This window comes from Perca flavescens, chromosome 16 (genome assembly GCF_004354835.1).
Source record: "Perca flavescens isolate YP-PL-M2 chromosome 16, PFLA_1.0, whole genome shotgun sequence".
Lineage (NCBI taxonomy): Eukaryota > Metazoa > Chordata > Actinopteri > Perciformes > Percidae > Perca > Perca flavescens.
This window is the reverse complement of record NC_041346.1, coordinates 4,719,114-4,741,745: the sequence shown is the minus strand read 5'-3', so window position 1 is coordinate 4,741,745 and position 22,632 is coordinate 4,719,114. Positions and strand designations below refer to the sequence as shown.

Sequence of the window (22,632 nt, the reverse complement as noted above, 5' to 3'; positions counted from 1 at the left end):
TACTTCCTTAGGAAGTGAAATACTTTTAATATAGATAGGAAAATTGTCTGTTTTATAAGTATTTTATTTATTTTTACCACGATTGCTTGGTATGGTATCCTGGACATTAGGGATAAAAATCACCTAAGCTATATTGTAAAGGTGGCTGGTAAGGTGATAGGTATCCTACAGACCCCCTTGACGGCTATTTTTGACCAGCAGGTACTCCAGGTACACACTCAACCTAAAGGATTATTAGGAACACCCTACTAATACCGTGTTTGACCCCTTTCGCCTTCAGAACTGCCTTAATTCTTTGTGGAAGCATTCTTTAGAAATGTTGGCCCATATTGAGAGGATAGAATCTTGCAGTTGATGGAGATTTGTGGGATGCACATCCAGGGCACGAAGCTCCTGTTCCACCACATCCCAAAGCGGTTCTCTTGGGTTGAAATCTGGTGACTGTGGGGGCCATTTTAGTACAGTGAACTCTTTGTTATGTTCAAGAAACCAATTTGAAATGATTTGAGCTTTGTGACATGGTGCATTATCCTGCTGGAAGTAGCCATCAGAGGATGGGTACATGGTGGTCATAAAGGGATGGACATGGTCAGAAACTATGCTCAGGTAGGCTGTGGCATTTAAACAATGCCCATTTGGTACTAAGGGGCCTAAAGTGTGCCAAGAAAACATCCCCCACACCAGTACACCACCTCCACCAGCCTGCACAGTGGTAACAAGGCATGATGGATCCATGTTCTCATTCTGTTTACGCCAAATTCTGACTCTACCATTTGAATGTCTCAACAGAAACCGAGAGTCCTCAGACCGGGCAACATTTTTACAGTCGTGCAAATGTGAGCTTGTGCAAATTGTAGCCTCATTTCCCTATTTTTAGTGGAGATGAGTGGTACCCGGTGGGGTCTTCTGCTGGTGTAGCCCATCCGCCTCAAGGTTGTGTGTGTTGTGGCTTCACAAAAGCTTTGCTGCATACCTCGGTTGTAACGAGTGGTTATTTGAGTCAAAGTTGATCTTCTATCAGCTGGAATCAGTCGGCCCATTCTCCTCTGACCTCTAGCATCAACAAGGCATTTTCGCCCGGAGGACTGCTGCATACTGGATGTTTTTTCTTTTTCAGACCATTCTTTGTAAACCCTAGAAATGGTTGTGCGTGAAAATCCCAGTAACTGAGCAGATTGGGAAATACTCAAACCAGCCCATCTGGCACCAACAACCATGCCACGCTTAAAGTTGCTTAGATCACCTTTCTTTTCCATTTTGACATTCAGTTAGGAGTTCAGGAGATTGTCTAGACCTGGACCAAACCCCTAAATGCATTGAAGCAGCTGTCATGTGATTGGTTGATTAGATAATTGCATTAATGAGAAATCTTTCAGGTGTTCCTAAGAATCTTTAAAGTGAGTGTATATTAGACTGCACATACCACACTTACTGTTTTTGCTTTTTGAAGGCAGCGCACCATTTATACTAAGGCTGTCCCAAACTTTTAATCTAGTGATTATTTTTTGATTAGTCGACTAATCTAACGATACATTTTTCGATTAATCTAACGATTAATTTTCCGATTAGCGATTATTTTCCCATTGCTCAATTATTAACAATTTACACAAATAAAATTTCAATAAGGTTCAAGTCTCTATTTATTAAAATTGTTTAACACTGCACTGTTCAAGTAAAATGAATTTGTAGTGCAACCTGAAGCCAGATGTAGGCTATCAATCCAACAACAAATTAAAGCCACTTTCAGGAGGAATACAAAAATAAAAATTTAAAGTAAACCGAGCAAGTGCAAAAAGAGTAGTCTGTATTTGCTTTTTTTAACAGTAGTAGGTACAATAATGAATAAGCTCTTGTTTAGCATCCAAGCTCTTCTCCCTTTAATCTTACAGTAAAAAAAGTGCAATTTTAGCAACATATGAAATCCGTATCAAATAAAGTTGTCTAATATAACAGTCTGTAATCGATTGGGTCACTCATGATGATGGTAAACCAAAAAAATAACACTGCCGACTGACAGCCTTTGATGATGCTTATTGTTAAGTCATAGCGGTTAGGTGATTGATTACATCGACGCATTGTTGCAGCCCTAATTTATACATGAGACCCCTGGTTCATATTATACCTCTCCAACCGCCACCTGCCATGATTTCCCCCACTACATCGATGGCAACACTGTTCCTGCTTCTACACACATCTGTAACCTTGGTGTCATCTTTGATCATACCCTCTCATTTGAACGCCACGTTAACCACATCAGAAAAACTACCATTTTCCTTCTTAAAAACATTGCCCATCTTTGCCCCTACCTCTCAGTCACTGAAATGCTTATCCACACCATTATCATCTCAATACTGGACTACTGCAACAGCATTCTGTATGCCACATCTACCAAAATATATACATCCAAAACTCAGCAGTCCGTTTGCTCACTCAAGCCAACACCAGAGACTACATTGCTCCTTCGTAACCTGCATTGGCTCCCCATTCAACAAAGAATCCTGTTTGAAATTCTCCTTTTCACCTGCACCGAAATACTCCGTCCCGCAACTTCAGATCCACTAATGCCAACTTCTTAACCCTATACCTGGTCCAAGCACCAGACATGGGGGAGGACAGGGCTTTCTCCATTGCTGCCCCCTCCCTTTGGAACTTTTCCCCAAACACTTTTGACATTCTCCTTCACTCAACTCTTTCGAAACGGCACTCCAAACCCACCTATTTAAATCCATGTGGGAGGGGGTAAACAAATTAATAACATAACTAATTACACTGTTCGGACTGTTCAGCTCTGTTTCAGACTGATGCCTCCGGTGCCTTTTTCAGTCGCGGAAAATACTTTTCAATACTCTTGTGGATTGAAGCAACAAACATTCAGTATAAGAGCAAAAAAATGACATAACATTATGTATAATAAGTTGATTTGATTCACAGCTGCTACATATATTGTTTTGACCTCGATAACCCAACTGCATTTTACCGCAAACTTGCGAATAGTTAACTTTCTAAAGAAGGCGCTATCGCTTGTTTGCTAAGGGTTGGGTCGGGACTCCAACATTAACACACTGACAACATTGTATTGAGAATATAAAATATTTTGATTGTGATGATTGTGTAAAGGTGTTTACGAGATACCAACCTTTCGTGAGGGCTGGGGGTGGCGCAGTGGTTATGCCTTTGGTGTGGGAGATCTGGGTTAAATTCCCACTGCGATACATCAACCAATGTGTCCCTGAGCAAGACACTTAACCCCTAGTTGCTCCAGAGGCGTGCAACCTCTGACACATATAGCAATTGTATGTCGCTTTGGATAAAAGTGTCCGCTAAATGACATGTAATGTAACTTGTGAATTTCACCAGCCGTCTTCTCTCGTTTTCATGGAGACAGACGCAGTGTGCACGGAGGGAAGGGGCAGTGTGTGTGTGTGTGTGTGTGTGCGCGGCGTAGCCTATGTGGAGTGAGGGCAGGTAAAGGAAATGCAGCTGAACGAATACGCTGCGTGTTTTAAATAGCGTTAAAAAAAAAGAAGAATAACAAAACGTAATATGTGACAGCTGGTGTTGATTCTGTGGCGCACCGCCACAAATTAGTCTGTGTAGCAAACACTGCTATGGTAGAACAGTTTGAATCCACCTCTGATGCTTCTGGCCTTGCTCCCCTTCCCCCTGGTTTCTTGCACACATGGTATATTTACATTCCTTTTCTTCATCATATCAGCCAGCTCTCTCCCTTTACCAGTCATGACATTCAAATTTCCAACTCTCAACTTTCACACTCCTACCCTTTAACCCTCTCCCGCTGCCACAGGACATGCCTTCCCTCCTCCACCTCAACAGCATAGTTTCCACCGGTACCTGGTGAACGGTAAACTGGGCTTCAACCTATCTGATATGGAAATCTGATTTATGATCAGCATATTTTATCTGGCATAGCTTTTATGCTGGATGCCTTTCCTAATGCAACCCTCCCCATTTATCCGGGCTTGGGACTGGCACTAAGAATGCACTGGCTTGTGGGTTCCCAGTGGCTGGGTTTAATTCAGCATACTTTTAACTCTGTGGCAACATTAAAGTCTGTCTTTACATTCCCCAAAGCCCCCAAATTATAGGAATAATAACTTTTTTCATGTTGCCCTGAATATTTATTGACATGGTGTGTGGGTGGTGGGGGGAATTTTAAATGTGTGTATATGATATGATGTGAATGTATATTCTTAAAATGAATGATTCTTTTCTGTCTTTCTGTTTATACAAATAGCATTTCACAAATCTGTTTGGCCAGCCTCTGGTGTGCCTACTATCACCTACAGTATATCCCAAGAGTGTGCAAGGTGTGTGTCACTTGAGAGCAACAGTTCATTAAATGATAAGTGATATTTTATGTTTCCTTACTGTCAACAAATTCCATCAACAGACCAAACCAACAATGTGTTAGTGTGTCTCTCAATACTTTATGACTCCCCTACCCTGTTTGTAGCAGTCAGCCGGAGCCCATTGGTTTATACCTAATTCTTTAAAAACGAGTCACAAATATGTATATTATATAGTTTCTTTAAAGGCTCAGTAATTTTCTAAAACAGCTGGCTAGTTTTTATCAAACATTACTCAAACAGAAGAAGAAAATAGGACATTTGTTGGGGACTTTTTTCAGCTGCGGGGTAATCCAAATTTGATGTTCTAGTTGAGTATTTCTGGCAGCAGGACAGTGTAGTTTACAGTGTGTGTTCATAGCATTTAAGAAACTGTGGCTCATTGAAGTGTTTTAATAGTTTTTGGACAACAATGGAACTTTGACACAGGAATGGCTATATCATGCTTTGGATTCACACAAAATACTTAGTAGGATACATTCAGTGGTGTTTTGGTCTTTTCATAGGGGTTTGGTGACAATAAGAAAAATATAGAATATCACCAGGCATGTGCTTTCAGTTAACAACAAGCTACAGTTATTTATTAGCTGACAGTTTTACATAATTTTAATTAAATACTACATCTTTGATTTAGATACTGTCCTTATCTGTTAACCTAAATCTTGGTCATTAAGTTTTTTTAAATTTCCAGTGTGTATGCACTTTATCATGTACTCACATTTGTCAGGTAGACTTTTTCATGTACTGTAATTGGTAAAGTTAGTGGCACAATGTTTTCAGGCAGTGTGTTTATGTTAATGTGGAGAGAAAATGTCATGTTTTCACTTCTTACCTGTGCCATGTCTTTGCTTACCTGTTCAGATCAGTCTCAGCGTGGGAGTCTTTTCACTCTGTTCCTCTACAGCCCACTCTTGGCTTTCTCTTCTGTGTGCGGCTTAAACAGCGTCCAACGAGGCCTGTGGGAAAGGGCTCAAGAATTTCTTCGTAAAGTCTACCGTGACATTGGGCAGATGATAACTCGATCACGGACCATAGGTAGTACATTTCCCATTAATTTTCATAACATACTAGCAGACCTGAAAGAATAGAGTGGACCAGGAAAAATCTGTATTCATACATGTTTTTGTTTATTTGTTCAAGTCAAACACCGTATTAATCATGATAAAAGCAATGCCTTTTGGCAATTACTAATTTAATTGAATTATTTAAAAGCACCAACCATGAACAGCAGTGTCCCCAGTTTGTGTCCTGGGGACCTTGTTTGCATGTCATTTCCCATCTCTTTCTTCCCTTGACTTCTTGGCACAAAAATGCCTTAAGATATGCATTTAAAAAAGTTGTTTAGGGCAGGGGTCTTCAACGTTTTTTAAGCCAAGGACCCCTTAACTGAGAGAGACGGATCAGGGACTACATATATTGTATAAAATTAAGTTGCATATTAAACTGGGCCTAAAATAACGCGTGGGTGGCCTAAAGCCTTCTTACATACCTTTTTAGTACATGGAAAACTAAGCTTAACTCTGAGGACCTCCTAGGGGTCCCAGACCCCCTGTTGAAGATCTCTGGTTTAGGGTGTTAGCTGTTCTGATAGGCTTAGGAGCCTAGGCCACAGTCCAAAGAAGTCCTATCCTTATTGGTTTAGTGCTGTTACAGTTCACAACTACTCCCTTGCGGGTGTAGTTACTAGGGCTATTACGCTGCCTATTGCCTAAGGTTAAGGTATGAATATATATGCTAGGGTAGGTGGTGGTGGAGCAACCAGGATGCAGGTTGTTGGTTGCCATGCGACCAGTGAGTGCGACAGGCATCGTACCTGTTTTTTTTTTCTGTTTTTTTTTTACTAAACCTACTAATCTAACCTGAGTTATGTCACTTACATACGACAATAAGACACTTTTAAATATACAGGACTCATGCCGTCTCACTGAAAGTTTCACTCCCGATCCAACCTGGTCCAGCGAGATTGTGTAACAACAACAACAGACGCACTAGCAACAGGTCACGGAGAAGGCCTAAAGGTAAACGGGCAAGCATCAAAAACAAGTTAAGGACCTGGGCACACCACACACACCTGCCCAGTATCGTGCTAGCTAACGTCCAGTCCATAGAGAACAAGCTGGACAAACTCAGAGCCAGGATTAAATACCAGAGGGACATAGGAGACTGCAACATCATCTGCCTGCCTCACTCACACACACACATCTCACACATTCCTGCTCATCCAACCTGGAGCTCCTGAAAATTTTACCTTCTTTGGGAGTTCACCTTAGTTACCATCAGTGCTGTTTATATCCCACCACAAACAGACACTGCTCTGACTGAACTCCACGAGGCTCTCGTTAACCACCAGGCCAGTCATCGGGATGTAGCCATTATCGTAGCCAAAGATTTTAACAGTGCTAACCTTAAGCAAGTAAGACCGGACCTTCGGCAGCAAATCACGTGCCCCCACCAGAGGATGGAAGAACCCTGGATCAATTACGGAAGCATTGTTGGGATTTATTGGAAAACTAGTGGACTGCAAAAAACTAAGATCAGGATGTTTCCCAACCAGAAGCTGTGGGTATAAAACCAGTGTGACGCCCTGATGTCCAAAACTGCTGCTGACAACACAGGGCTTGTAACTGTGAATATAAAAAAATACAAAGCCGCTTCATGTAACATCCGTAGAGCAGTGAAGGATGAGAAACCGTGGTACAGTATGTAATAAGCTGGAATTGCAACTTCTGCAGTCTGACTCCAGAGGCCTGTAAAGCGACACGTACATCTATGGTGAACGCTGACATTTCTCTAGCCGATGAACTAAACAACTTTTACGCAAGCTTTCAGGATGACAGCCGACAAGACAGCATAACTCTGCAGAGGGGAGCGGGCCTTCACCATGAGGAAGCATGATGTGAGGACTTTTACAAGTGTAAATATCAGGAAGGCAGCTGGACCGGCCATGTTGTTAACTGACTGCTGTTTGTGGCTCATCATTTAACTAGGGATGCGCCGATTGATCAAACCACGATCATTATCGGTCAATATTTACTAAAAACGCGCGATCGGGAATTAATATTTCTTCTAGCCACCGATAAACTACTACACACATAAAGTTAAACACACGGCCGAGAGCAACAACTGCATATCTGTGCCTGATTGCATGTTTATGTTAAGTGAAGTCCTTCCGCGGCCGCCTCCCACCCACCTGATTGGCTAGTCGCCGGTGGTCGCTCAGGCACGCGTACGGTACTACAAACAAAACAATAGTTGAAGAGTCGTCACCCAGCGGAGCATGATGAAGCTCACAGCGTAGAGTGAGGGGAAAAAAGGCTGAAAAGGCGGCACCCAAACACCAGATAGTAACACAAGCAACGACAACTAATCGTTTTGGTGCCTATTCCTAACTGTCATTGCTGCATGATGATTACTTAAACGCCATTGAGAGCCGTGCTATGTATTCTGTAATGTCGCAGGAACTTTGGAGAAGCGGCACTTCTGCCTCTCAAAAACTCACAAACTGACCGTTGTTGATCTGAAATGAAGACAGATTCAGCAACTGCATAGCCTATTTCTCACATAAAATTTACTACGAACATGAAGCACCAGATGAAAAAAGAAATGCATACTTGTCCATGATCACAGAGGCAACAGTGCCTCTGGTAAAATAGAGGGCAGTATGAAACCTCAAAAGCAATGGTTGCAATCTGCCATAAAACGGAAAGAAGAAGAAGTGATACTGAGGCTCTGCTTGCTGCAGGAGGGAAGGAATGGAGTAGCCAGGTGTCACTGCGTGTGCCGCCCACTGAAAAGCTTGGGGAAGTGCAAACAATTAATCACTTGTTTATTAACAATTAATTAAAAGATTATCAAGATGTTGTAGATTAAGTTTCTTTTGATAAACTAATCCAAAAAATCAATAATCAAATCAACTACTTGTTTCATCAATAAAGTTATTTTTTTTCACTGTCTCCACAGATCAAGCTTTTTTGCAATTCTTTGGTGATGAGTTCCTTCGGCTGCTGCTGATCCGCTTTGTGTTCTGCTCAGCTGCATTGAGACTGCATAAACTCTTCCGGGTAAGTCACTGCTGCTACATTGTTTATTTGAATGTCTGTATGCCTGTTTATTTGAATGTCTGTATGCCTGTCTGTATGGTTAAGAGTCCAGTACTCAGGCTTGTGATCTTAAGCATTTAACACACACCATTCACGCACCAATATTCACAAAGCAAAGTGTGTCATAAACTGGCAAAAGCGCTCGTAGATCCCTTCACAGACGGTAGTTTATCTGGTTGTGGACATAAACTCCGCCACTATGAAAACCAGGCTGGATGCATTAAACTCTCTGCTGTCACACATTGCGCCTCCTCCTGATGCATCTGCTGGGTTTGATGTCCATGAGTCACGTAGTGGTTCCTTTAATATCGGCGGGCCGATATTATCGGCCAATATTAGGCATTTCCCGAACTATCGGTATCTGCATTTATAATGGCCAATATTTTTTGTGTGTGTGTGTGTGTGTGTGTGTGTGTGTGTGTTTGTATATGTATATATATATATATATATATATATATATATATATATATATATATATATATATATATATATATATATATATATATATATTAGGGCTGTCAAAATACATAACAGCAGGTGGCGCTACTCTGTATTGTTGCCCAAGTAATGAAAACCGGCAGCTGATTGGAAGAACGCGTCACATGGGTTTGTTTTCTCCGGATATTGAGAGCCAGACTGTCATGGCGGCCGTTCAGAATACGATCTCATATTGTACTAAAATAGTTCACTGAAACATGTTTCTGAAAACATTTTAAGCGAGAAATAGGCCGTGCAGTTGCTGAATCTGTCTTCATTTCAGCTCAACAAAGGTCAGTTTAGAAGATTTTCGTCAGATTTTGAGAGACTATTCACGTCACCTCATTCCGCTCGCCATTTCCGGGTGAGTCCCGACTGCCCTGCCGGCGACTGTACATAGGCTCGTTGGAGATGAACTGAACTCTCGGCTCGTTGGAGATGAACTGCGCCTCGCCTGTAAAGTAGACGAGAGCAGGCGACAGCAGCCGGGGACGGTGACAAAAATCTGCTCTCAAGTCAGACAGTTTCTAGCCGTTTCCAGCAGCCTTCAGCAGGACTAAGCCAAATTGTTGCTGCTGTTGTTCTGAAAGATATTAAACATTCTGAACTTAGCAGAACCTTTCCTTGTTTGTTTTTTTCTTCATATTTGCAAAGTTAAATGATTTAGCATTTAAATATCCATTATTATAAGCTTCAGTCTCAATTTAAAAAAGAGATTAATCGCGATTAATTACAGCAAATTGTGCAATTAATTAGTTAATTTTTTTTAATCAATTGACAGCCCTAATATATATTCATTCATCAGAATCATTTATAATGACATAAATGATTCTGATAAATGAATATTTAAAAAATTAAATATAAAACAGAGCAAACCCCCTTCAACCATGTTATGAGTGTTGGGGTTGCATACGATGTCCCTGTTGGCAACACTCTTTGATTTTCTTTTTTTGTTATTGTGTTTTTGTTCAAAGGACTTAAGTTTCATATCTTAAGTTGGTATTTTTATACATTTTATTTATCAGAACTTTAATATATTTTGATGTTCCTCTGTTCTGTTGTGACAATAAAACAAACAAGTTTATTTTTAAACTGCTTTGTCATATTATTTGAGTACTCATTATAACTTCAATTAACTAATGTTAGGGAAATCTGTTTGTTTTGTTACGCGTTTCTGGATTATTTTTTTAAAATATATATTGGCCAATGTATCGGAATATTGGATTTTTAAATCACCAAATATTGGTATCGGCCTAAAAATCCTTTATCGGTCGGGCTCTAAAACACACACACGCACACACACACACGTTCCACATGAGGAGAATTCCGAGATGGTTCGGCCGCCTGCACCTTGACCTAATACGGCACGAGAGGCGCATGTTGACCATCCCTACCTCTCTACAGTCAGACCTGGCCTACTGGAAAAAAAAAACCGTGCTCTATCATCGGGGGTTCCCCTCGGGAGGGTGACGTCACAAATAACAAACACAGACACGTCTCTCGCTGGCAGGGCAAGCCTGAGTCCCAGGTTGTGGGAGAGAGATGGACACGAGAATTCCACAGTGTGCACTGTGGTTCTCTTTGAAGGTGCAAGATTGCTTTTACCCCTGTTCCCCTGATTCATTGTTGAAGGGGGTCAGACGAAAGAAACCTGTTGTGCGTTCTCTTGCACCTAAATGGGATTTAATCCCAGGCTCAGGGGGTTCCCCTTTTAAGTATATGGCACAAATCTCTCTCAGAATGTTGTCCCTGACAACAGCGCTCCTCCTAGCCTTGACATTGGCTAAGAGAGCGAGTGACTTATGCGAGCTGTCGATTTCACCGTCCTGTCGGTCTCACGATTGCGCATGCAAGAGGGATAAATCCCATAGCAAGGGTTTTGCCTATACTCATAGTATCTCAAGTTACAATACATAACTATCGATATACTGCTTAAAAATGTGTTGGAGAAAGAAGGATTGTCGCTGCTGGGACCGTATATGTTGGCAATTGTGAATTTTTTGTCATAGAGTACAGTAATTATAAAATAGCGACCTTCGGAGGATTTTTTTGTCAAGTAAAATACAGAGACTTTTTGTCTACTGTGGCAAGTTGCTGAAAATGCTTAATTGAATTGTGGTTTTTGAGGTCATGTGATTCTAAATGTGATAAATGAGAGCTCTTGCAGCAAACATGCTTTTTTCCTTTTAATAAATTTGTATGAGTTCAGGTTAGTCACTTTAGAGGGAGAAGAAGGAGGGGAAAATGGTAAGGAATGAAGGTGTGTATGTTTATCGGCAGGTGGTGTGATAGTCGTGAGTGTATGTGCCTGTGCATGTGAGTGTGTGGATGTATGCAATGAGCAGAGCTGGTGCACGCATAAACAGGGAATGAGAAGAGAATACAAGTCATAAAAGAATTAATAATAAACAAACCGACTAAACAGTAAAGAGAAACCAGAAAGAGAAGCAGAGAAAAGGTGACGAGTTTACAGGTGCGTTATGTTGATCATTATGTCTATGGTATGTTTAAAAGAGCCATGGAGTTAACTTTGTATTTCGGAGGAGTTGGCCATCAATGTAAAGTTTGTCCACCACCAGCTACACAGCTGATTTTAGGAGGCCAGTGAATAGATCATTACAGTAGTTTTGTCTCCTTATTAATGCATGAATTCATTTCTCAGTCAAATAGAGACAGAAGCAAGTATGTGATAGATCTTACTAACAAATTCAGAAATTAGGTTAATATTGTTCAAACCCCCCATTGTCCATCTGATTTTTTCTTTTCTTTCTACAGTAATAAAGAGTCGTTTGTACTCATTGCAACTAAGACCAGTGTGTTAATATATTGCCGTGAATGTATAGTGTAATCTAATGTATTCTACTCAATGTACTTCGATATTAAGCTGGTTAAATTTGTAAACATATCTATGTATTTCTCTTATGGAGCTTTTGTAAAAAACAATGAAGTAAGCTCTTCAGTGAGGTTAACTTTCTCTGTATTTGTTCATAATAACATGGCCATACAGCAGAGCTGATTTTAGAGCGTTTGGAAGCTGGTAAAGGTTTAGAAAAGCTCAGTTTTTGAGCGTGGAAACTAATATTTTAGTCTGTATGGATGGCTAAAATAAAGAGAAAAAGGTGATTTTACAAATGTAACAGGCTTAGTTGGAAGTGTTTCCAAGGTCCTCTGTCTACAGTGAGACACTAAACAATTAATGGCAGCTAGTAGTGACAGAAAAAATCTTTCTGCCAGTTAATAGTATTCCTTCAGAGCAAGTTTGTTGTGATATTTGCCAGTAATATTTGAGTCAGAAGTATTTGATTTTGTACTTGCAGGAGTCCCAGAGCTTCCCGGAGTCCTACCCTGAGCTCCCTAAACAGGATACAGTGGAGAGCAGCCTTCTACAGAAGCATATTTTGGAGCTGGCGACCATGCTGGATGTACAGAGCCTATTTTGGGATGATCCACTGGAAGTCTACTAACATCTTTGCACAGGGCAAAATGGCATACGTGTACATACAGACTAAACTGCCAAAGCCCTCACAGTTTTTCTTTTTACAGGTAATGAAATACTGGTTCAGCACATATAATTTCATGTACTGCATTTAACTGTTACCTGTGAAGGCAAATGTAGTGCAACGTTAAAATGTTCACATAGATAAGCCACAGTTGAATATAGTATAAATTCCCCATTTCGAGTCTAAACGTCTGTCCTCATAAATATAAGCAGCATGTAGGACATAGGAGTCAAAAAACTTACCATTCCCCATTTAAATGTAAGTTTAAAAATGGCAGCCTCTGACTATATTCTTCATGTCAGAAAACTGTTGGCAATCTTTTTTTTTAAATATTTATCATTGTTTATTGAAGTAAAGGTTGTGTAAGCCTTACGGATAGAGAATTGAAAAGTCCTGGGCAGCTTCAAGGTGTGACTTTATTTGTATGAAGGCAAAGCAGGGTGGTGAGAACACAGTGCTAACAAAACCATAAAAACAAGTATAATGTTAGCACATTATTCCCACACAAGGTTGGAATTCAAAGTATTTCACCAAAAAAGTTGTTACTGGTATTTGCCAAACAGTGCTTGCTGTATAACAGCTTAACTTGTAGCAGGCTGAGGTGCATGAGATCATGTTGTGTGTGTTGTAGGTCCACATTAGTAAATATATCACACTACTTCATGGCATTAACCAGCAATCCATCTAATACCTTTAATTGTTGATTGTTTCAGCCTTGTGTGTTTTGTGATCATTATTGCTGTTCCATATCACTGTGCTGTATTTGCATGCATAATGCAAAAAAAGCATTCCATTTTGTTGTTTTACCCACAAAGTATGGCCTCCAACTTTAAGGATATAAAAAGGCTTGTAGGTTTTAAAATGGCATGGGGTTGGGCAGTAAATGGAGCCAGTGCATGTGTTGCATGGGCCTGTACATTTGTAGTTGTGTCAACAAATAAGAACAATCTAGTTTGATAAGAGTAGATGAAGGAAGGTATCATGGTATGCACACCATAAAAAAAATCACCATTCTGTTTAAATGACCAAAACACCTCTGTAACCTAAATGATGATCACTTTCATCATGTTACCCGCCGGTTGCTTGAATGGAATACCATTGGCGACACCAGTCATCTTCCTCATGCAGTCAGGTTACTTTCCTGACATGTCTGCTACTACATGGGGTTTACTTTTACCATTGATCCACTGCTTCCAGCCTATAGATGCTGCCATCTTTGTCAGTTACTGGCACCACAAAAAAATCAAATGCAGTGAAAAGAGCGGAAGCTTGGGTGGAGCTGAGGATGGATGAACAAGCAGTAACCACCATGGCTGACTTAAAGTGTTGAGAACAATTGAGACCATGACCTTAGTGGATTTTTTTCATTTTGTCTTGAAAGACACTCTTAAAGCCCAAATTATATTTATTGCATGCATGTGGCCGTGAGGGTCCTTTTGACTCTTTAATTAAAATGCCCATGAGGGTTGTATGCAAAGACCATCGTACACACCAATGTGTGAACACCCTGTGTATGCAGACACCCCGTGTAGTATTAACAAGACCACATGTGCATCTGCCGTTTGTGTTCACATCTTTTTGGAGTATACCCAACCATTAACCCACCCCCTTCACACATACAGTGACAGTATGCCTTTTGTGTGCCCTCCAAAACCCAATCAGCACAGTACCAGTTTAAACCTGGTGGGTTCACAAAATGGTACATGCCATTTATGCCAACCTGAAGTATTGTGCAGCAAGTTAACAAATGAATGCATGAATAAAGCTTTTAGTGGCTTAATCAAACTGCTAATGGTCCTGTAAGGTCTTTGCCAACACTTGGACGGTGCTGCTGATAATTATCAGCTGGTAAGGATTTCTCGTCATACCTGCCGCCTCAAATGCAGCCTGCGCTCAATTTAGGTGGGTTTTCCCTGCTGCTCTGTAACACTTTGCTGGCAGAGCCAAATGGGGTGTAGCCAAAGAGAATTGAAACTCGAAATAACACCGTGATTAATCTACAATGACTCAAGACTTGTGTTATTGAGAAAGGATTAACTGAGAGACAACCAATCATGCTTGTTTTGATTCCTCTGGAACAGAAATGTTTAAATGTTGTTTCGCCACTCAACTACATACAAATACTTTAAACAAAAATGGAGGAAAAGATGATAATTGCCATCAATGGCTTTCTAATTCTCTATGATAGAACCTTAATGAACTACGGGGTTTGAATAAGAAACATTTAAAAACACATTGCTGTGTACTCTGTGTGCACTAGTACACTGGCAACAGTAAAGAAGACAGCTCAACAGTACATCTCAAATTATCTACTGTTTTTATTTCACTTAGTGTCATACTTAAGATTGTAAGTGCTAGAAGGGTGTAGGGCTTCCACCATATATTTTACTGACTGCTCTGTGACTTTCATTAACCCTGTTCTCACTCATTTCCTTTTGCTGCGAGGGAAAAAGCAGTTTGATCCAGATTTTTCTGCATGCACAATGCACTTAATGTTACCTGAAGGTGAAATTGTTGTTGCACTGCTACAGGTCACAGAATGTGGAGGGTCACAGAACATCAGTGGTCGGCTGAGCAAGCAATTCTCCTTAAGTGACCTTGACCAACTGCCACTTTGCTCGTTTGAAAGCCATGACGTATCTCTCATGGGTGGGCCAAATTCTCTGGGTGGGCAAAGCAGAGAAAGGGGAGGTAACCTTGCTCCTTATGATGGCAATGGCGATACACCTATCACCATTTCTAGCCACTGGGGGACCATAGGCAGGCTGGGGTAATGCATATTAATGTTAAAAAACCTCATAAAGTGAAATTTTCATGCCATGGGACCTTTAAGGCAATTCTGCATTGCTTCATCCCTCCGTCATGGTGGTTACTGCTTGCAATAAAAGAACTCTTGAGATATTAAAATGATAGAAGTTTGTAGATAGTTTAAATAAAATTTTCTGTTGAGTGGGATCACTGAGAAATTAAGTGGATCACAGAAAGCATCATAGCCTATTGTCTAAACTGATGCTGTTGATGGCCTTAAACCAGGCAGCCACCTGTTCTTGTGACTGAAGTACAGTTATGCTGAGGCATGGCATTCAATCAGTGGTCAAAGGCACACTTCCCATGATACCCTGGATTATAATATGGCCCAGGACCTTTAGCATCATTCATCCCTCTCTCTCCCAGTCGTCTCTGTTTCCACTTCAACTCTCAAAATTTCCCAGAACACCCAAAAATCTAAAGATATTCATTTGGCCGTGAATCAAAGAAGTATTTCTGTGTGAGTTTTGTTCTGCAGTAAAAAGTAGCATTTAAGTAGACATCGGTAGTCTGCTGTCAAACTGGTGCCAAAATTAAACCCCCCCCCCTGCTCTCCCCAAACAGCTGATAGCAGAATTAAGAGAGCCCAGAGACCTGGAGAAATGGTGTGATTGTTGACTTCGTGGTTATGGGAAAACCAGAAGAATTTGCACAATCAACAGATAATGTCTACATGTTATACTAAATCAATGGTGTGAAATGTTTTTTATATATATATTGATATTTTAGTTTCAAGAATCCAACAAACTGCTAATTTTGTAATTAGCATGTGCTTCACAGAAAATTAAAGCACTCGGGCTGTTTAGGACGAAAAGACAAGGTTTTTAAGCAGTTTAATGCTGCTGCATTGTTCCAGAAGGGTATGCAACCTTTTGACTACATTAGCAATCAGCATGTTTCCGTTCAATACGTTAACCCTAATAGGATATTTTAAGTACTGTCCAAATTGCCAGAAAATAACTGATTTGCTTAAAAGTAGATTCCTAAAGATTTTGATACCTGGATAAACATTTGGTTCAAGAAAAGGAATCTCCAAGACAAATACAGTATAATACAGATCAAATTTCCGGACTTTGCTGTGGCTCTCAATGAAGTTCTATGGCACAGAGGAATAAGCTATATTAGGCTTTGGGACCAATAAATAATACCACTAGCCTTATCCTCTAAAAATTGACGGTTTAGTCCCACTTCTGTAAAGAGTCTTAGAATGGATAAAAGCTCAATTGTCGATATGTAATATCTTTTTGTCATCCACTACTCAGGCTACTAGCTAGGCTTCAGGCCTCTAATTTTAGTTTGGACAGTTTAGTTAGAATTATGTTCCACATCTGAACATACACCAAAGTAGAAACAAGCTGAAGGCATCATTTATTTCTGACACCAACAGGGGGAGTGATTGCACAGGCCATCGTAGTGATGCCCATACTGAAACTTACTGACACTTAACTGCCCTTGACCAAAATGTTCAAATGATGGAAGAAAGTAGCCAAGATGGCTGGTTGGGATTGAGATTTTTGAATTGACAGAAATGGTAGAAAGAACACTATTTGTTAGTGTTTATTACATGTATTGTTATTGTTAGGAGTATGTGTACAGATAATTTAAAGCAATGTTTTGGCACAAATGTGGTTGTTGAGTATTTAGTAAGTCTATGAAATGTGTAATGAAATATGAAGTTGAATTTAAGGAGCAAAATGTTAATGAGGCCAATTTGTTCTTTGGCCATTTTTCTAAATATGTTACATTCCAACTTTCCAAGGACTTAAAGAGAAGCACAGGAAAACTACCACTGTTTTCTCCATTTTACATTTGTCTGGGAAAGTGAGCCATTTCTACATTCTCTTCTATTTTCATTATAATATCAATATCCATGTTCCCTTGTGTTGAAAGTTATGATGATAAAGATATTGTAGGCTTGCACTTTATGAAGTTTAATGTTGTTATGATCTTGTTGTGCTTTAGGGGAAAAAAAGAGAAAAAAAATCCTCCCATGTGAGTGTTCTTTATGCCAGCCCTTTACACTGGTGACCTTTTTTTTTTTTTTTTTTTTTTTTTTTTTTTTTTTACAAAGAGTAAAAATTGTGTGAGTCAGTGATTTTAAACATTTTCCTATAGGAACTTTTCATCTGCAGTTACTTTTTTAACAGCTTCTGCCTGAGATATTTCAAATGTGTTGGCTGATTTCCAAAAGAATAGGCAGCAATAACATGTACATTTACATGTGTGGAAGAATTATAAATCCTTGTGCAGTCAGTGGTGCTCTAAAACAACAACAAAACATATCTACATGTTTGGACATCAAGGACCGAAGAAATGTAATAATTTTAACTGTCAAATATTGCAAGTTGACAAATTTGTACATTAAGTCTAAAAATTATGTTTATAGGTTTACAGCGTGTATGGTGTGTTCCCTGAACTCAAAATCCATGAAAATATCAAATATGTGACCCAATGGCAAGAAATAAGCATTATTTAATGGAAAATAACCCCAAACTGTGAAGTGACACTACTCTGATCATAATTATTTTAGCTTTTGTTGAGATCTGCTGTAGTGATGTCTTCTGTGCTTAATATTTAAACAGGACCATAAGCATAACTAGTAAATTTATTATCTAGCACCAGTGGGATCATAAGCACAGAAAAAAATAAGAATTTGAATTTGCTTGTAAGTAAGCTAAAGCTCCTTAAAAACAGGATTGTGCATTGTGTGTGAATATTTGTTTTTTATTCCATGTTCTTAATTTGACCTAAGCTACCCAGCAGCATACGGAGTGTGGTGCAATAGCGTAAATATATTCTGTATGATGAAAATGAAAATGTCCTGCTTCAGATAATGTGATGGGTGTATCGGAATAGATTGTTACGGAGTCCTGGAAGCTAATACATTATTTTTAACATGATTTTAGCGAGAAATTACATGTGCAAGATAACTTGTTGATAACTTAACCAGATAACTGGTGTAAACAATATAACTTTTAGCCCACAAACAAGATATTCATCTGTGCAAACAAGATATTAAGGAGGTATTAATTTGTGTGAATAAGAAGTTTTGTGAACAAATTATTTAGGATCCTAAGATATGTGCACACAAGATAACTTGTATGAGATTTGTTAACAAAACACTAACTTTTTAACCAAATAACTCCTGGCTTGGATACTGATTTGTTCAAACAAGATGTTAAAGCTGAGGTAGGTAGTTTATTTTTGGCGTCATTGGGCAAAAGATTCATAACAACCGTTCAGCATATTGTAATGTATGTGGTCTAAGAGAAAACTAGACTTCTGCACCTCTTCCTTGGCTCTTTTTTTAGGCTTTAGAAAAAATCTAGCTGTAACATGAGACTTTGGCCAATCACAGGTCATTTTAGAGCGAGAGAGCGTTACTATTAGCTGTTGTGCGTGCACGTCCCTTCAGTAAAAGCTCTGCCAAAAGCTCAGGGCTACAGCTAATTCAAGGCTTAACTATTAAATAAGACACTTTGTCATCCATCTATATACAGTACATATAGAAATGAAATTGTGTAATAATTTTGTTCAGTATATTTTCCAGGGAGCTGTGAAAACAGTGGTGAGCTGGTCTGCTGGAGTTAGCCTAGCACAAACACTGGCTTGTTTGTCGTGTTTACGTTTCCTGTCACACAGTCTCCTTGTTCAGATTGCAGCATTAGCCTGCTACGAAAACCAGAGGCTGAAACCGGAGGAGGTCTCACTCTACTTCAAATTCTGGCTGTTTTTTTTTTGTGCAAAATACATATCACAGCTTTAACTTCTGCAAACCAGATAACTTGTAAAAACGAGGTTGCTTACGTGTGAATATAACATGGATCTGTAAAAATGAAATACTAACAAGATAACTTTTTGTGCATTTGGAGTGAATGTCAGATGTTAGAATTGGCAGCTGATCTACAAAGATATGCAGGGTTCATACTATGCTCATATGGGGATTATAAAGCCTTATGCGAGGTGGACACTGTGAAAAAGGCATGATAAATCCCCACTCAAAAAATATAAGGCTGTCTTCTCTCCTTTGCTGCCATTAGCTTTACCAATAATAGAATTGTTTACAAGCTGCTGAGTGTTCAAAGATATTCTACTGATTAATGTATTGTAACCTGACTTAGCCTTATTGGATAAAAGTTTCACTCTGACTTTAACCCTTTTTTTTATTTGGGGTATCAAAATATACCTATTTTTGCATTCCTGAACCCATATTGGGGTTTGTTGCCTTTTACTTATTCCCATGAATAACTGTCCAAACTTAGATAAACATAGATTTGAGTACTTTAAAGTTGTTTCAAGCAGCTACAATGAAGTTTCCTAGCAGAAAATGTCTCGGCTACATAAAACATCAGTAAACACAGATTTTTGTTGCAGTCCCACAGAATCAATGGTTTCTTTTTCTTAAGCTGTGCACCTTTGTCCAACATTCATACCAAGAACATGCACAGACGAAGCAGGGAAAACCAACACAAATAAGGGTTTGAAAGCTAGTCTTAGGAGTATGATCTGGTGGGACAAATCAGTGCTCATCAAGCATAATCAGTATTAGAATCTACAAGAGCACAAAAAATCCCTTGATTTTGACATGGACACACAAGCGCAGCAACAGCTCAATATAATTAACCCACATCCATGGAGAAGCATGTTGACGCTTCTTGGGAACAAAACACAAATAACTGCCGATCAATTCTGTTTTCTACCCCAGACACGCAGGGGTCATTTCTACCTTTTTCTATCTTAAAAATGTACAAAAGATGGGTGCAGCCTTCCTTTATAGCAACATGTGTGACTTGGTTGTTGTGATTTTCAGTCCGTGTCAAACTGTCAAATGTATTTTCAAAAATTCTGTTTAAAAAATGCACAGATAATTTTCTCTGTAAGCTGCATTTTTGTTTAGAATAGACAGTGCCAAAGACTGGTGTACTCTTGCTTTCCCATCTACACAATAATTGAGATCCATTATTGTATAGATGATTTTTTTTTGTTTTTTTGTTTTATGTGTTGCCAATAAAGAAAAGGAAAATTTGGCTTCATAAAAGGACTGACGAGTGTCTTTATTGTGGGACTGTGAATAATGTATAACTGCGCTGCTTTGTTACCAATGGTTTGTCAAGACAAGGTAAAAATGTAGCAATCAAACTACAAACTACACTTTATTATCATTATTGTAATTGCATCATCAATTTGTGAAAACAAGATTTACCAGACCTATAACTAAACAAACCTAATTTGCATAAGGTGGAAGCATAGAGCAAGGATCAGTTGGTGCATTTAAATGCAGTTTCAGGAAAATAATACTTACCCAAAACTGTATAAATGGGATGTATTTGAGCAGTATCTTTTATAGTTTCTGACAGTTTTTCAACTAGTACTCTGTAATCTTGTGTAGTGAACCACAGTGAGGTGTTGTGAACGCAACACCAGTAATCCAGTAAAACTCCTCCCTTAGCTCCTCCCCCTGCCCAGGTGCACTATAAAAGCCCTCAGCTGGCTCAGTTTAGTCTTTTGCTGGTCCCTGGTGGTGGTTGCCTGCTGAAGGTGGTGAGTAGGGTGACTCATTTTTATTCTTTCTTGGTGATTTAAAGTTGTCCCCCCCCTCCAACTAACATGTGCCTTTTTGTGTTTTAGGTTCACCTGTTGCTGTTCTGCTTTACTTTGTTTTTGTTAGGTTTGCCTTTTCTTTTCTTTAGTTTATTTATGTTTGTTTACTTAGAATATATTTCTGTTATTTTGCTTGAGTATATGTTCTAAGATTGTTTAGTTACTAATGGGGTTGTTGGCTTTTGTTAATTTTTGATTCTTTGTTTCAGGAGTGTCTTTCTTTTGTTTCCTTGTTTTTTGGTGTGGCCTGGGTGTCCTCTGGAACCTTGCTCCCATTGCATGCATTATTTGCCATGACCCTCGGGAGGTAAGCCATGAGTTTTACGAAAATCGGTCACTAGGGGAACAAAAGTTTATTTCTCATGAACGGCTCATCCAATTTATACAAAATGTGATGGGTACCATCTGGGGCCAATTCTGAGGCCAACCGTAGAATGGAGAACCGAGGGGTAAAAGTGGGCGTGGCCTATGGGACCCAATGTGACCCAATTCTAGATTCACCACTTATACTAATGTGAACAACTTTAAATTTTCAGGGTAGATGGACAATGGGTCATGGATCACACCTACCAAAAATTACATATGTGGACCACTAGGTGGCGCTATGTTTTTTTGTCATTAACTCCCACAATACACATCGCACATTAGAAATTCTTACATCCACGCGTTCCTTGAATATAGCTGAATTACCTGATGCCCATTTCCGCTCAAACGTTTTTTCGCAATATCGCGTCATGTGCAAAACCAACTTTTTCGAACTCCTCCTAGGCCGTGCGACCGATCTGCACGAAACCTGGTAGTTAGCATCTCCACGTGGACCTGACAAAAAGTTATGGAAAGAATTTTGCTACGTTAAAGTATGCTAATTTGACAACCAATCAAATTTTCCTAGCTAGCTACCACACACGTATCCTATCATATCTCGGTTAAATTTAACGTTATCAGCAAATAAGTCGAGGTCCTTATTCAACATTTGACGACAATACTCCGTACCAAATTTGGCGAAGATCCGCCTTAAGGGGGCACTATAAGCAACGTTTATTTGTTTCGCCCACTAACTCAATGCATTTCAATGGGAAATTTGCAATTGCAATATCTCTGCCACAGTAAAAGCAATCTAAGCTAAGTGGAGAGTCTGTCATAGTGTGATTGGGTATGTTGGTGGCATTGATTTTTTTAATTTCCCACGAAGGTGATCGGTTACGTGTTAGTTAAACTTCTCATCTCCAATCCTATCTGTATTTGTGAGAAGTGGCGCTGTCCTGAGTTGAAAGACTACTTTACGGCTTTATTATCAAGTTAATGGGCGCATGTGTTCGTGTCGGCCACTGTCAATTTCCTAAGGTTTTGAAATGCAAACAACTTTTGACTGCCTCTAAGTCACTCTGTCATTTCTCTCTGCTGTCCCCTGTGGTCAGGGGGGTTAAGAAGTTTGTTTATAGTAGAGAATTGTTAAAAGTAGTCTGTATATGCATGGAGATGAACTGTTAACCACTACATTTTCAACGGCAGAGTACCGCAGACCTCATGCATCAAACCTCTCGATATTCACCAACGTTTGCCCCCCCTACGTAATGCTTCGGGTCCCGCATTGGCGCAGCTTCGCGGGTCATCGGGGGCGACTGGCCCGGCTCTCCGGGGCATCGGAGGCTTGGGCCCCGTCATAACTGCTTGCAGTTCTAGTTAGAATTTGGTTTTCATATCCTGGGGTCCAAGTCCCCAGGTGGCGTTGTTGGTCCCTAATCTTTGGTACATTAAGCATTTGTGAAGAATAATAGT

The 22,632-nt window shown here is 39.7% G+C and overlaps 2 protein-coding genes across 5 annotated transcripts in view; both read left to right on the top strand.

The window, feature by feature from the left end:
* Positions 1-13,458, top strand: part of scai (suppressor of cancer cell invasion) — a 71,986-nt gene extending 58,528 nt beyond the window's left edge. Inside the window, exons 14-17 of the mRNA XM_028602440.1 lie at positions 4,256-4,328; positions 5,229-5,402; positions 8,328-8,428; positions 12,262-13,458. Of these exons, the coding sequence (XP_028458241.1) occupies positions 4,256-4,328; positions 5,229-5,402; positions 8,328-8,428; positions 12,262-12,408 (495 nt within the window). The 3' untranslated portion in view covers positions 12,409-13,458. The remainder of the gene's footprint in view (positions 1-4,255; positions 4,329-5,228; positions 5,403-8,327; positions 8,429-12,261) is intronic.
* Positions 13,459-20,760: 7,302 nt separating this feature from the next.
* The window catches only part of odf2a (outer dense fiber of sperm tails 2a), a 52,524-nt gene continuing 50,652 nt past the window's right edge, over positions 20,761-22,632 (top strand). The window contains exons 1-2 of one of the 4 annotated variants that reach the window (XM_028601038.1): positions 20,761-20,790; positions 21,063-21,160. The gene's annotated coding sequence lies outside the window, so the exon portion shown is untranslated. Of the gene's footprint in view, positions 20,794-20,880; positions 20,921-21,062; positions 21,161-22,632 lie in introns of those variants that run through there. The other 3 variants (XM_028601039.1, XM_028601037.1, XM_028601036.1) reach the window with 3 other exon arrangements.